The sequence below is a fragment of the Rhipicephalus microplus genome, chromosome 1, assembly GCF_043290135.1.
Source record: "Rhipicephalus microplus isolate Deutch F79 chromosome 1, USDA_Rmic, whole genome shotgun sequence".
NCBI lineage: Eukaryota > Metazoa > Arthropoda > Arachnida > Ixodida > Ixodidae > Rhipicephalus > Rhipicephalus microplus.
In genome coordinates this window covers 266,345,461-266,362,311 of record NC_134700.1, presented here as the reverse complement: position 1 = coordinate 266,362,311, position 16,851 = coordinate 266,345,461, and the positions used below count along the sequence as shown (strand labels likewise).

Genomic DNA, 16,851 nt, shown 5'->3' with positions numbered 1-16,851 from the left:
TCCTTCGATCGGCCAAAAGTTGGAGGTTCGCATCCTGCAACAGGGCTGACGGCGAATCGCGACATCTATACCGGTTGTATATAAATCGAGCAGCTAATCGTTGTATTTTTTCTATTTTCTGTATATTACCAGCTGTGTGGGGGTCCCACACAATGCTGGCATATTCAAGAGAAGGACGAACTATGACTTTATAGGCTCTAAGTTTTAGTGAACTAGAAGAACGACCCAATTTATATTTTAGAAAGCCTAATTTTCTCCTGGCAGCAGAACATATACCATCAATATGTGCTATCCAGCTAAGCTTCGATGTAATCGTTACGCCCAAGTACTTGAATTCTTCTACTTGCCTGATAGCGTATCCACCTACATTATAAGTAAACTCCAGTTTTCGGATTTTGTTACTCAGACATAAATATACAGTTTTCTCAAAATTAATTACCATTTCCCACTTTTTACACCATTCTTTTATGTAGTTTAAGTTCTCACACAAGTCACGCTGGTCAGAGATAGAATTTATGGTATTAAAAATTATGCAATCGTCTGCAAATAACTTAACAGACACGCCAGGTCGGATGGCTTGAACTAAATCGTTAATATAAATATTAAATAGTATTGGCCCGAGAACTGACCCTTGCGGGACTCCAGATAACACCCCCAAATACCCAGAGGTGAAACCGTTAATATCTACGTACTGTTTTCTGTTCGTTAAGTATGCTATGACCCAGTTAATTATTTCTGGAGGAATGCCTATATCCTTCATTTTATCTATTAGCTTGATATGCGGGACCTTGTCAAAGGCCTTGGAAAAGTCCATAAAGATGACATCAACCTGTCCAGACTTGTCCAGAACTTTGGAGAACTCGTTAACAGTTGCTAATAATTGTGTGGTGGTAGATAATCCCCGTCGGAAGCCATGTTGCGTGCTGTGAATTACATTATTTTGTTCAAGAAAAGTATTTAAATATTTCGCTATAATATGTTCAAGTAATTTGCAACAAATACAGGTAAGGGAGATTGGTCGATAATTGCTGACTAATAATCTTTTACCTTTCTTAAATACCGGAGTGGGAGTAGACATGAGTATGAACGTGAGTGAGGGTGAAGGCTGAAAAAATTGTGGTGAGTGAGTATGAGTGAGTAGTCTCTCAAACTGCCGACCTATGGCCACGATACATTTAGTCAAGTTTTGTTATCCCCCAGTTACACTTCTCAACGCAAACCGCGCATTCAGTGTTCGAGAAGCTTCAGAACAGTAGCAGATCATTGCGTTAAGATCACACCCACTCCTCGAACATTACATATTATTTTGGAACCTATGTCCCCGCTAGCGATAACACTAGAACATTCGATGGCAAGTGTATAAATGCTGACGTGCTTCACCACTTGTCAGTTGATCAACGGTCGTACTGCCTTGTCAGCGTCTCAAGCGCCTTTTCTTTAATTGTAGCTTCCGCGAGGAACTAGGCAACCGTCGTAGGTGGGTTGCGGACAAGTCTTGCGAAGAGTTCTTATTTAACAACCCGCATAAGCAGCCGAACTTATTTGTCTTCGACCATATCAGCATCGGCAAGGCAGATTAGTGGGGTCATCTCTTCTGCGAAGATGGCGACTTTTTGATTTGAGAGTTGCACCCAGGTTTCCAGCAAGGAAGCGGCCCTCTCCTTGCGGACAATACCCACGAAGGTGTGCAAGAATGCGCTGCGGAAATTGTCCCAGGTTTGCAGTGCAGACTCTCGGTTTTCAGATCATGTTTTCGCCAATTCTTCCAAGTAAACGTAGGCATGTCACAGCTTGTCTTCGGCGCTCCAGTTGTTAAACGCAGCGATACGATCATATATTTTGAGCCAATTTTCCGGGTTTTCGAGGGATGTATAGCAGATAGCTGGTGGCTCTTTGGGTTGCCGGGGCAAAATCGGTGCAGCTTGCACAGAAGCTGTCATTGTTGCCGTGTCTGAGGTTGGGGTCGTGCTTCACCGAGTCCTTACTGGTAGAGGCCCGTACTCTGGCGGCAGACCCAGTTGCAGGCGACTTGTTCATTGCTCGGGGTTGCCGTCGATGGCCCCTTTCTGGCTTCGGCTGGGTTTACGGCTTGACGGGGGCGTCCGGCACATGAAAAAGGCAGTACCTCCATCAGATGTCACGACGTCGTGACGTTGATGAAGGGAGCAGACTTTAGGTCGAAAATGAAACTGTTTATTCGGGCCGAACTTGTGGCCGCGCAAAAGGAAAGTTGCATCAGATTACAGCAGGACACTGGCACTGATAGCGGCGAACAGAGCGTTGGCTGTCGATCGACAGACAAGCGGCGAAGCGCGGCGGCATTTATACACTTGCTAACAAATATTCTAGCGTTATCGCTAGCGATGATGTAGGTTCCAGGATAATCTGTAATGTTCAAGGAGTGGGCGTGATCTTAACGAAACTATTTACTATTGTCCTGAAGCTATCTGTTACTATCTGTTGAACGCAGCAGGTACCATATCTGCCATTTTGATGCTGGCGAGGCTTGACCACTACGCGTGGCCGACCCTCATGCGAATGTACGCGTTTCGACGCTTGGACTGTTGCAGTCCGATTTTTTTGCTGGCGATATGCAAGTACACTGCTGTGTGCCACTGTGCAAGCAGCGCGGAGTCACAGACAGCGATGGGAGCAACATATGTGGCGTGAATTACGATTTTGCATCGATCATTTAAACGCAAAACAGGGCATGGCGTGCAAAACCTTTATGGGCACATTCTAGGATACATTAATCTCCGCGGTGCGCGGGCTGCACGAGAGCAATGCAGGACTAACCATTTTTCTGTGTTACACAGACAGGCTGTGTTTTTATAGGTTTGTCAGCTTTGCGGCTAGGTGTTTTTACTACGTCGGGCCTGTACACGACAGTGGTGCTCTTCGATTTACCGTCTCGGACTCACCATGGACTCGCTGAGAAGCTGTGAGGCATTTTCCTATGACTTCGGGGAAGCCTCGGACTTCCCGTGGCCTATGCGCGGTAAGTCTGAGATGGTAAATCGAAGAGCACCGGTGATTCCCTGCAGTCAAATTGAGAGTCCGCCACTGCTGTTGGGGTAACTAGTGTGATAGAACCGAACTGTTAGGACGGGCTGTTTTGTAATGAGATTACAACATGTAGGTAGACGACTTACATATGTTATTTTTTACGGTGATTACGCACAGAGACGTGCAGGGCTTCCACTACTCCGAGTAACATGCTGTACACGCATCCTAGAAAGGCAGCTCGGTTGCTTGTCCGCGTTCAAGCTCCGTTGTGTCCGGTCACCATGCAGCAATAAACAGTTATTCGGAAGATAAGGGCTATGCCCACTTTCGAACAGAAAAGTACCTGCTCGGGCGCCTAACTTCAGTTCTCCCAACGTGCACGAACGCAACTTTTTCATTGGGGCCTCTCTCACTGATTTTCCATTACCAACGAAATAAAATCGAAAAGATAGCGGTGCACACTGCCGTAGGTTTGGAAAACTGGCACCATGAGTATCGCCGGGGCTTGACTGAATGATGTTCTGCATGAGTTCAGAGCGCGGCAGTCCCATTTATTCGCGAGACGGGATTAATTCTCTGCATTTTAGTCTCTTTGGCTCAGTTGCGTTGCAGCTGTTTTTTTGTGTTGCAACTCACCTCACCTGAAAAATGTTTCATGTTGCATTATAAAGCATACAGCTGGGGAGACAGCCGTAACTTAGTTGTATGGGATTCTGCCTTTTGGCTGCCTTACACTCAGAGCTCCAAGAAACCTTTGAAGCTACTTAGAGATAAAAAATAACTGATTTAATTTCCCCCAAGTGTCCACAAGTGACTAATGCCTCTTGGGGCTTACTGTGAAAGGCCATATCTAGGAAAGGCTGCTAGGAAAGGGGAGTGTGCACAGATAAAACTGAGGGGGGGGGGGGTCAAATTATAAACGCATCATTAGTCCTGCAGTGCACGTATAAATGTGACCTCTATTCCTTGTGAGATGAATTTGTGATAGTGCCTATGTTTGTAAACAACATTAGTTTAAATAGCTAAAAGAAACCTAGCTCATGACGTCGCACTGAATGTTTGTTTGCTTATATCTTGTAGGTATCCTTCCACCGCTTTCCGAAAGATGCAATAATACACAAGAAGTGGATTGTTGCGATCAAGAAGGATGAAGGCCCGGAATTTCAAGTCGGCAAGTCAACGAAGGTCTGCTCGAAGCATTTTAGGTCATCGGACTTCATGTCTAGCATTGCGATTGGCCGCAGCCTCCTTCGGGACTCAGCAGTTCCACGAGTTTTTGCTTTTTCCAAGAAAAGCAAAAAACGGAAGCCCCCAAAGCCACATGCTTCACCACAAGTAAGAAGCCAAAACCCGGCTTTAGGCCCAGGAGTGCTGGGCGATGAGCCTATGCATAGCCCAGATGAAGTGGAGGCAGCACCGGTAGGTTTAGAGGAAACCACTAGGCTCAACAGCTCACTTGAAGGTGAAAATGCACCTTTGTCCGAAACGATAAAACAGAAAAACAAGAAAATCGCGACGGCAAGGTGTACGCTTCCACGGCGAAGGCATGAGATTTGGTTTGCTGCTTGGATGACGTCGGAGCCTGCTTTATAAGGTCTGCTACAGTATCATTCGATATATGCGGCAAGTTTTCTAAACAGTTTGTCCACATCACATGTTCGGGCACTGGGAAACGTCTCGCTGTGGCCATCGCAGTAGCTCAGCGCAGCGAAGCAAGTGTTCTGGAATCGTACGGACGTACTAGCGAATGCATTGCCGTCGACCGCTCGCCCACATTAAAATGGCAGCGGGGTCAAAATGCACAGTGTTGCCAGAGCACAAAGCAATTTCGCATATGGTCTATTACATGTGCCACACATGCTGAAACAGAGGCACAATGACTTTGTAGAGTACAACCAAAAGTTGGTTTAAAGAAGTTTATTGCTGTAATCGCAAAGTCGTCCCCCACCACTAGAGGTCCAGTAGTATACATCTACTGCTTTCTTTGTGCATTATAGGGGTGCTATTTAACTCTGCATGCACGGCCAGTAAATTATTGCAGTTAGCATGGTTAGTGCCGCTGCCAAGTGTAGATGGTGCTGCAGTACGCTTGGCAGGTACGCTTGGCAGGAAGTGAAGTTACGATGGTGTTTGAGGAAAAGAGTTTGCTTTCATGTCGGGTATGGTGTGGTCAGTGGCGCATGGCTCTCAGGGAGGTCCATGAATACAATACCGAGGTTCATTACAGTAGACTTTTTTGAAACAAGGTATTTTACATGGTAAAAAATGAGTTAGCAAAGGGTCTTCACTTGGAATGAAATCTCGGGGTAACGCTAGTGCTGATGACAACATGTATATCTGTCACTGCAGCTGATAATGTTGCTTGAGACTGTGCCCACAGCATGCAGATGCAAGAGAAGGGTTGTAAAGGCATAACAGTACCTTTGCCAAGGTGAGTGTTTATGCTCATATAGCGGGCCGTGCCTGTCAAGCTCTTGTGTTCCCGGTAGGGAATGTGCTTGTTTGTTTCAGGATCTATGTACTCCTTGGCCAAACCGAAGTCAATGATGTGGATGATATTGTGCTTCTTGGTGGACTGCCGTCCAATGAGGAAGTTCTCCGGTTTCACATCCCGGTAGATCAGATGTTTTGTGTGCACATACTCGATTCGATGAAGCTGAAATGAGAAAAAACATGCTATTTAGTAAAAGCGTCTTTTTACTCGTTCGTACATATCTTCCTAGCAAGGCTTTGGGCAACTTGTACATGTCCAAACACTCGCAGTATAGCAAGCTTTATAATAAATGTTGTTTGCCATTAGTGAAAAGCAGTAAAGTAGTACTTATATAAAAAAATGGAGAGAAATTTTTCAGCTGTAAAATTGTGGCATATTTAAGCACATAATGTTTGGTTGAAAAAAATTATGAAACATTTCAAATATGTTATTTATCTTTTATATACCGACCAAAGTTACTAGAACATACTTATAAGTATTTTTGTCTTAGAAATTGCATAATTCCAGGCATTTTTTGTGGCCTATGATGACGGCAGCTAAGTAAACCACAGAGTAGCAAGAATAAGGGCCTAAACAACACTATGCATCCTTAATTGAGTTGACAAATACGGCATGTTTTTGGAATCGGGCAACAAACGAAAATAAAACCTGGGTCAGTTGATCTCATCTTCTACAGCTTTAATGTAAAGCATTTGACACTGTTCCAATCTTCAATTTCTCTGGATGGCTGATAACCTGATAATGATGGTGTTCACAAAATATAGGCACAAATTCTGCATATGTTCTGTATAGCTGCGCTTCGACGTGGTAGCAGCGGAGGACAGAGTGGCCAATGTTTCATGATGCACAAACCTCTTGCATGGCTTAATTGGTACTTCCACTCTTGCAGTGCCTTATCTAAATTTGATGCCAGAAAGGATGAAAAATAAAAGTGAAATAATGTCATTCATGTCGGAATTCCGTAAGTGTAACAGTGACAACTCACTAGCTGAATGGCGGTAAGTAGAACTGTCTTGAGGGAGAACTTGCGGTCGCATAGGTCGAAGAGGTCCTCTAAGCTGGGCCCCAAGAGTTCCATGACCAGAGCATTGTATTTCCCACAGGGTCCAAAATAGTAGACCTTTGGGATGCCTTCTACAATGACACAAAAGCAGGGAAAGACATCAGTGTAGCATGCCTAGGGTCAAGGCAGAAAGTGGCTACAGGCGATGACAGTACTTTATGCACAGGGTAATAACATAAAAGAAAGCAGAGGTACCAGATAAGGACAGGAGTCTCATAACAGTGTAGTGAGTACAAACCAATAGTACACAACCATACAATGTAAGCTGTGAAGTCACCCAGGTTGGGAACATACAAAGCTTGCAGATGCTATAAAATTTTTTACCTTTTTCTAGCATTGTTGTTGCAGATGCTATAAAATTTTTTAAAGATTACATACGCATTGTTGTTTATATACCCAAAGAATCACACAATATGCTTCATTAAACCTCTTCTCGCTTCAGGTTGAAAAAAATTACTAGAAAAAAAAAAAGAGAAATAAAAGGCAAATGTAGCAAAACACACTTTTTCCATGACACAGCTATGCCTACAGTATACTACTTTTACCACAGTCAATGTCCCTAACAGGTAAAGCCTGATGGATTTTTTGGCAAACAACCTAAATGGATAAATTCAAATGGGTAGCACATAAGACACAGATACCAAAGATAACAGTGGTAGACAGCACAAGCACTTATGCAGTCTACGCCTATCTTTTGTAATGGTGTCTTCGCGCTACCCATTCGAAGTTATGTATTTTTACCAACCTGCCCAACTTGCCGCACTATTGAATTTAAATGGTTTCAAATGTGCTCTTCTGAGGCAGGCCCTATTCTTGATTTCCCACAAGACTAGTGCCATTTTAACAATTCCCTTGTCGCATACAAATGCCCTGATTTTGACAGCACACTACAACTTTGTGAACTTGATGAACTGTCCCTGAAAATCTTAGAATAATAAAGGTGGAGGAGAAAAAAGTAAGAATTAGGATAATAAAAATTCATCAATATTACAATATTAGATGAATAATGCAACATCAAACAGCACAGATACAAAAGAAAAACAGCTTACCATTGTTTCCTAAAAGCTTGTAAAACCTGTATTCTAAATGTAATTGTGGAGCCTTTGACTTCATAGGTTCCTAAAAAGAAAAAGAGAGAAAGGAAAGTTGTGAAGTGGTAGCAAATTTTTATACGCGATGAACAACAGCCATTAGCTTTATGCACATTAACCTTAACTGTAAAAGCCGTTAGACAAAGTTTTGTGTTGCAAAGTATAAACACCAATTGTAGTACTCGAAAACCTTAACTGTAAAAGCCGTTAGACAAAGTTTTGTGTAGCAAAAATTGTAGTACTCGAAACGATACACTATAGATTGCCTTGTTCTGTTAACACCACTTTATCAGAGAATCCATTTTTATTGTGCAATAAAGCTAAAAAAATAAATACATTTGTAAATAAGAATGGGGGGGGGGGGGGGTCCTTAAGAGTTGAACATGAAATACACATACCCCCCTCCACCCCCCCCCCCCCCTCACACACACACACTGCATCTTCCTAATCGTCAGCCTGCCTTCATTCACTAAGGAGAGCGAAAATTTGACAGCTTTGGCTCCTATCTTTGCCTCGACTTTTCAGTCACAGTCAACACTGCTTTTTCACCCACGATTAAAGGCGCTACACAATTGACACCAATATTTCTGTGAAATTGCTCAAGCCTGAAGGGATAAAATATGATTGTTATTGGACCTTGCTCGTATCATTTTCTCATCCACATTTTCTTCTTTGTGGACACAGCGCCTCAGGGGAACGAATGTCTGTGTATGACATTTTCAGCGTGTGAAAATGTGGAGAGGTGCTTGCAGTTATCTAAGGTGTATGAAAAAAAAATGAAACATTGCTGCCCAATCTTGGGTATATTGACCAATCCGGATTGCAATTGTTATTGGAAATTTGTTGAAAAGGTGCCTTAAAGTGTTTATATTTTACTTTTTAACCAAACTCACACCAGTTGACTTTATTGTAATCGAAATAGTCCTGCTCAAAACATCACATATGTCCAACAAAGACGACCCCAAGGTCAGCTTGCACGAAAACCAGCAGGAACCTATATTTGTGCCATCACATTCCTTATACTAGCCCAATTAGTAGCATCAGCACCTTACGATGTGCTACAAGCAGTGATAAACAGTAAGCTAGTGTGTTTCTGACTATGCCTGCACAAGGACATCCAGTATCAAAGGAAGGGTGTCTGGACGAGCCTCCGAGGCATGCAGGGGAACATTGAGGTTGAAAAAATGCAAAAAAAAAATAATTGGGTCTTTCTCCAACTTTCATGCGTACCACAGGCTTAAAGCAGTAGCAGTAAAACTGAAAGTTGGGCGAGTTGGTGGTTCTTCATTGCTAATATTATAGCATGCACAGAAGAGACAGTGATACGGACAAACAATATCTAGCATAAAGAAGTACAATCTGTAATCTAAACATTTACATATTGCTCTGCTTCAGTTGTAACAAAAGGTGCAGTGATTATTCCCAAACATATGAAGTTAATGTTTAGTCTAAATGCATGAAATTAAGCATCATGTTTAGCTGCTTGTTTTTTTTGCAGTGAAAGTTCAAGCAGAATAAGAGGCCACCAATTTCATCTCAAGCAGTTTATCATGATAGGCTAGCCCATAAACTAAAAGCGAATTCGGGTAATCCGTCCACAAAAGTCCACTGCACCAGTGCAGTGGACTGATATGGACTTACTGAGCACCAAAAACTTCCCTCAAAAGCTACAGCAACTATTCTGCTTTCATTGAAGATTGCATATGCAAAGCTTTTATTTACCTTTCATATTTTTGTATAGTTTTACATACAGAGCGTATGCAGTTGCACACAGAATTTTTAAGCAAGTAACTATGTTCACCTAAAGCAACATTTTAGCAATGAGTATGCATATTAGAATAAAGAACTCCAGCATCAGTGCTTCTGTAAGCAGAAGAAGAGCAGGAGGAATTTAGTGAACAGAAGTAAACAACATAAGCTGTGATTGCATGGAATCTTTCCTACAAGCGATATTGGAAGGTGGGCATTTTGTAAATACCACAAACATAAGGCATGGCACATTCGCCCCGATTCATCAAGCATGGAGGAAGTGAGCTGGATCGCACACATACAGGAAGTATGCTGCCATGACACTCATCACTTTAGAATTCACAAAATGCAACCAATAATATGCACAAAAACGAGCAGGGAGAAAGTGAGCAAAGCACACACAAATACGCTGCTAAGAAAGGCACTAACAAGAACACACATTCTCTTGTCAAAATGTCGGCTGCAAAGACAAAGTCTAGGAATGCAAACAGACACCAAGCTTCAGCATTAGAAGTACTACCACATTCAGCACCATGGTTCTATAACGCCTTAAATATACATGCAAAGGCTCTGTAGGAAGCCTAAAATACATCCACACACACACACAACACACTAAAGCTAGGCTTCATTTTCAGAGCGTAAATGTTTTGCAATATAAAAGAATGAAAAGAAAAATCAAAAGGCTGCATATTCAAAAATTTTTTTAAATGTGGGCCCTTCAAATGCAAGCCTAGTAAGGTAGGCACATCTACATGTTCCAACTTTTATGTCTATATCTTAGTTATTGAGGAACCCATAACATCAACGAGTCTTACACATCAGAATATTGGCAGCAGTAATGAGCCTTTCTAAATCCACTCTCGGGACTGTACAAAATTTTCCATCTGGTAGAATAAGTGCTACATGCATTTCACTACTGCACCTTTCACACTATCTAATGCTGCACCCCATGCGCAGAAATGGCGCCCAGCCACTAATAGCAATACTTGCCAAGCAATAATGTCAAGAAATATGATTTTAGCAGGCGTTTGCAAATAGTGAATTTAGAACTGAATCGAATAGCAATAACAACGAATTGAATACAAATACTAATCAAATGGTATTCACATTGTTTTCTAATAGTAAGCAAACCATTTTAGAAACAGCCCGAGAATCCCACAACACTTTATTTGAAACGAATATTTACAAGTTCTACTAAAGAACTACTTCCGTTGCTTTTAACAACAAAAAAAAAAAACCAATTATGTGAACTGTTACAAACTCGTATACAGCAACAACTAAAGCCTCAGAAATATTTTGTAAGCGCAAGTTGAAATACAGAAATAAAACATTCGATGTGGCACTGTTCAAACATATTTTAAATATAAATAATATTTATCATAATATAATATAAATAATAGACAATATTCATGAGTCAACATCAAGAATGTCATGATGAAGAGAATGATTGCTCCTGTCTTCTTCAGTGAAACTAGAGTTTTAAGTAAATATATACTTCAATAGTCTCTTGAAAACCTCAAGCGGGATGCGTCTCGGTATAATTCTGCAAATAAAACAAGAAATGTAGCTATTCTTTGTTTCAATCTATCGTTTCTTTCTCATTTTTTGATCAGCGCTTATTTAGGAGATACTCCAAAATTATTCGGTGTTTCTATTGAAAAATACTCCAAATTATTTGGTGTTTCTATTATGTCCTATTCGATACGAGTACCAAATCAATTCATTATTCTAAATTCTCATATATTTACAGCACCCTAGATTTTAGATTTTAAATGTTTCCCACGAAGACATCTTGAACATCAGTTCAGTAGTTGCATGAAAAAAAAAAGAAGAGAGAGAGAGAGAGAGAGAGAGAGAGAGAGAGAGAGAGAGAGAGAGAGAGAAGCATACGTGAACTTCAACTGAAGAAGGATAGCACCACTTTACTTTTACATACTTCAGCAAATTATACAGCTATTCATGTATATATTCCTTGCATTACTGATGTGCTTGCCATTAATAAACGTGGCACAGGGGTACAATAGCAGAAACAGCATTTGGAACAATTTTAGTAGCAGTGTAATGTTACTTTCTGGGCATGAAAATCCAAATTTAAAGGAAGTTATAAAAGAAAAAAACACCAGTTTTTGATATTTCTCATCACAAAATAGCTCATTTGGAGCAGCCTGATGAAGGAGGAAGCTGACAATTTAAAAAGCAAACGAAATATTTACAAACCATTCAACATCACCTCAATTGTGCACAGTGAACTTGAGCACTGATATTTCAATTAAAGCATTACTTGAACCACCCCACTGTGCAAACCATCATAAAATACAAATTAGCGTTAGCAGCACTAGTCAAATCTTTTAACAGACTGCAAATTAAATTGTAGATATGCCAAACTGTTATTTCTTAGGGTTGCAGAAACATCACACACTGATCCAAATAATTGCCAGTAATCTTTTTTAGATGTCAGGAATCATACTAATACAATTATGCAGCATATATGCGCACGAGTAATTTTGGAACAAAATGTGCTGTGTTCCTTGAATACTGCTAACAACCCCTCCTAAGACGTGATAAGACTTTTCTGCAGGACACCGGTGTATGCAGAAAAGGTGTCTCAAAGGAACACTAAAGGGGAGCAATGACTTGGTTCAGATTGATAAACTGCACTCTGAGAACTCTAATGCTGCATGTTTCACTCTCATATAAGTTCATTGTTAGCACACAAAAAAATCAAAGTTAGCTCTGAGAACTCTAATGCTGCATGTTTCACTCTCATATAAGTTCATTGTTAGCACAAAAAAAATCAAAGTTAAAGTTTCGTATTTTCTAAATTTTACACCAAAATCTCTATGCATGACATAAGAAATTTTAAAATATATTTTTGATATCTTCAAGCATTGGTTAGATGAAAATTTCGATACTATGTATGCTAAGGTACAGTTCTGACATATTACAATGTACTGTACTTCATTTTTATCAATTGGATGCTACGTAGAACCCTGTGTATGCCTTCAAAATTTTTTCTTACGTCCAAGTCTTTGGTACAGGAACCTCAAGGCGGCATTGCCACCCACATTTTCTTTTTGTGCGCTTTCTCGCTTACTAAGTGTCTTGTCGCGGTAAGGCTGGCGTTTTCAGGATTGTGAAATTGTATTTTACTACCCCCGCTGTCCCATTTTTTTTTTTTTTTCACTGTAGGGTAAGACAGAGCACAACTCGGCTAAAAAAAGAACATTTTTTTTTGGCACATCGTGAGGCAACCGATGTGCGAAGGTGCTTCACGACAGTACTTGAAAGCTGTGCAAGAAAATTAGCTTTGCGGAAATTTTCATAGAACTATTTTAGAGAGACTTCACAACCGAAACTCGTTTTCGATTCTAGGTACACCCCCCAACTTCGGATTTCAACTTAAGACAAAATGGGTCGACCTACAATCACGTAAATTAGTGCATACGAAAAAATTTAATTTTGAGACTGGTCGAGCAGAATTGTATCATACCAGCGCAATTGTTGCACCCCTGACAATAAGGTTAAAAAAAATATTTCCGATTCATCGGAAGTAGCCTGAATGAAATCCGTTTCATGAAATGAAGTGTAAGCCTAGCAGTGACAGCAAAGTGATAATGGCATCAGCAGTTGCTACTTTTCATATACTAATTATAAATATTATTGTTGAGGTTTAACATCCAAAAACCACCATATGACTAAGAGACATCGTAGTGGAGGGCTCCGGAAATTTCAACCACCTGGGGTTTTTTAATGTTCACCTAAATTTAAGCACACGAACCTCAAGCATTTTTACCTCCATCGAAAATGCGGCCGCCATGGCTGGGATTAAATCCCGCGACCTGGGGTTCAGCAGACGAGTGCCTTAGCCACTAAACCACAGTGGCGGGTACTTTTCACATACTACTTTTCATATAAATGAAACAGTAAATGTCTCATACTTACACCTCATAGATTTTAGGTTCTTTTCACACCAGGTTGCATGCTCATCTGAACCTAATACCAGCCCCACAATCTGTATTTCTAGACTGTTTATATTCTCAAAGCTTTCTCTTTTATCTCTAGGGTGGTCAGATTCCCTGCTTTAAGCTTATAATGTTGACTTTCAAGTTTCAATATTCGAATCCACAGCTAATTTCTCATTCAGTACTACAGTTCAGTTCCCTCTGCCAAAGCAGTACTACTTCAGAGATGATAAGAGTTGACTCAAATTACGGAGCCTTTGGCCACTCATGGTTTTAGAATATTTATATTCATATTCTCTCATGTCAAGAGAGTTGTGCGGCAATGCTAGTACACACTAATAATTTGAAAGCCTCTCAATATTTCTGGTTCATAAATGATTCTATATCTGATACCCACAAGTTTCGTACAGAAAAAATAAAAGTTACTTACCAACTTAATTGCAACATGTTCATTATTGTAGAGGTTCTTTCCTGCAAGAAAAAAAAACACATAAAAATTAAGATATTATAAAGAGCTGCTCATCTATACCTTATCAACTCATAGCAATACTGGTCACTTGGTTCTGATAATGTTAACCACACTGACTTTAGTCAATCTGAGTGATCCTGTGATGCAATAATACATGTTTAGAGTAGTATGCATGTACTGAAAACACGACTTCGTCTTTGCCAACTTCAGGCTAGATCTGATACCACAAAGCAGTAATAATGAAAACAAAACGAAAGTCACAACTTGGCACAACATACCAGTTATGACCGATAAACATTGTATATAACTACACAGATCGACCCTTATTTACATGCACGAGTAGTCAATGTCACAGGTAGTTTGCGGTAACACCGAACGATCACACTGCTTCGCCCACATAGGCTAAATCTGATACCACAAAGCAGTAATAATGAAAACAAAACGAAATTCACAACTCGGCACAGCATACCAGTTATGACTGATAAACATTGTATATAACTACACGGATCGACCCTTAATTACATGCACAAGTAGTCAATGTCACGGGTAGTTTGCGGTAACACCGAACAATCACACTGCTTCGCCCACTCATCATTATTCACTTCTTAGACTTCAGGAATATGCAGAGTTTCAAAAAAAAAGAAAATATAGGCTAAGCCTTGTAGGGTTCTCGATGTATGCACTGCTGTTGAATTTTCGCACAACTCTCAAAGTAATGGGTGAAACATAAATGTAGATGGACGAATACGTACGCCATTAGCCAGCTGCAGGTTATGTGTGTGCATTACTGTTCAAATTAACTCTCCGGTTTCTATGCCTTGACTGTTTAAAGTTAAGCTAAATTCTGTAATATCTGAAAGATTATCTGGTTCCACTTGGAATGTCGCAATTTGTTACAAAGCTCCTGGAACAAAGGGAGAACAAACACCGATGCCAGTGTTGACTCGTGTCATCATTGAAATTTTGTGGTGTCTGATCGTTGCTCAGGATAAGAAACAGATTTACAAGGGGTCAGCTCAAACTTATGTGTAAAAGCAACACAATGAGAAAAAGAAAATAAACATGAAACACATCTAGAAGCATGGCATGTCGTGAGTTTGCTTTGGAGTGAGCAGCCACTACTGCCGGTACGTCGAAAATACCACCGTTTTTGCTAAGATTGTCGTCAGTTTTTTAATTAGTACTTAACATGCATCACAGCGAGCACACATGTTCAGGCAATTTCCCGACTTAAACCTTTTCTGAAGCTTTACCTTCAAAATATATTTTCCTTCTTAAAATGTGCAGCACATTATGAGTTACTTAACCAAATGTGTGACGTTTTCAGGAAACTCAGAACTGCTGAGAAAGTTAGGAAGGCCGAGCAAGAAACTCAAATCAGTCGAAGCTGGTTGTTCTATACTCTCTAAATTCCTTATTACAGCACTTATTCACAGTTTTTTTGTAGCAGCATGTCAATCAATCAGAAATTTTTGACAAACGCAATGCTCTCATTTTTTCCCTCCCCAAAACTAATTGAACAGGTAGCGCAGGCCATTTGGACATTTGCATTACTATGGATCACAATGCTCCTTTCCATAAAGTTTTCAGTCACTTTTGTTTTGGGATGACACTATTGCAACAGATGTCACCTCCTTTAGACACTAAGAAGTGCACGTCAATGTGTTTAAGGCAGCACTTATAAGGCAGTGCAATGATCAACCAGAAAAACACAGAGAATAGTGGTAATCATCCAACGTATACGTGCAGAGAATTATGAAAAGCATAGCGTGGCTTCCACTGCTTGATGAAGTTGACAAAAATGAGCACAGCGTTGAGGAGAGTAACACTTAGCCATAGCTTCCTCAAAAGTGCTTTGCTTTAATTAACATGTGAATGATTCACTTTATTTGTGGTCTAACTGTTTATACATAATATTGAAAAATAATTTCACAGATCTTTCAGCTGATTAACCCTATAAATAGTCAGCTGCAGGAATAGGGGAGAATCATTATAGTGTGTTTTTTGTGTATGGTGTTATATATATGCAACTAATTAGTTTTAATTATTAAAGAACTTAATCAAACTAATTAAAGAACTTCATCCTAACAACCAAGTCAGCTATGTTTAAGTGCCCAGACTGACCATTATAGAAAGACATCAAGGATACCTTCATACTATTACTGAATAATAGCAAGAATGACAACGTTGACGACAAAGCATTTGAAATGTGTCATCCCTACAAAATAAAGAAAGTTAAAGCTCTACAAAAATTCATTTAGGGGCTCCTTTTAAAAATAAAAATAAAAGAAAGAGAAGAAGTTATATCATTTGCCTCGGGCTATAACGCAAAAATATAACAGTTCAGCCCCAGAGTAGAAAGAAAACAAGAATGTCAGACACACCCCCACCAGCTCACACGCACGACAACCTGTCAGGCCAGGGTGTGCTTGCTACTTGGAGAGAGAGAGAGAGAGAAAGAGAGAAAAAAGAAACATGAAACCAGCCTGCAATACGAACATGTTCAAGGACACGTGGGAAAAGGAAGCGGTGATTATGAGCTGCAGGGACAAAAGTGGAGAAGGGGGAAATGCTCTCACACTATTGCCCAACTCGTACAAACCACAATGATGATGGGGCACGACACAATGTTTGCACTTACTTCCATGGCAACTGGCACAACGCTAATGATCAATAGGAGTGAGCTACAGCAACCCAAAGAAGAGAGAGAGAGGTAGAGCAAAAAAAAAAAAAGGAAACCACAACAAAGGGGAAGTGAAATGCAATCCGTAGTGTTTGTAGCAATGGTAAGAAAATGTGCAGCTTAAAATATTTTAGTCACCAGAGGAAGCAGCTATTAGAGATGGATATTCACCATATTTAAATTAAAATATTTTGCCAGAGCACAACTGTCCATGCAAGTCGTCCATTACAAAACCACAGAGATGCCCATTTCCATTTTTTCATGTATTGTTTCGGAGGTTAACCTTGCCATTTTCCAGTTTTTTTGTTTGTTTGCAACCTCAAAAGCAAGCCAG

General features: G+C 40.4%; 1 protein-coding gene across 1 annotated transcript in view; it reads right to left on the bottom strand.

Annotated features, from left to right (window-relative positions):
• gish (casein kinase I gish) overlaps nt 1–16,851 on the bottom strand; it is a 54,473-nt gene that overhangs the window by 27,476 nt on the left and 10,146 nt on the right. Inside the window, exons 2-5 of the mRNA XM_037435849.2 lie at nt 13,796–13,836; nt 7,613–7,682; nt 6,486–6,634; nt 5,428–5,662 (exon numbers count right to left, since the gene is read on the bottom strand). Of these exons, the coding sequence (XP_037291746.1) occupies nt 5,428–5,662; nt 6,486–6,634; nt 7,613–7,682; nt 13,796–13,836 (495 nt within the window). The remainder of the gene's footprint in view (nt 1–5,427; nt 5,663–6,485; nt 6,635–7,612; nt 7,683–13,795; nt 13,837–16,851) is intronic.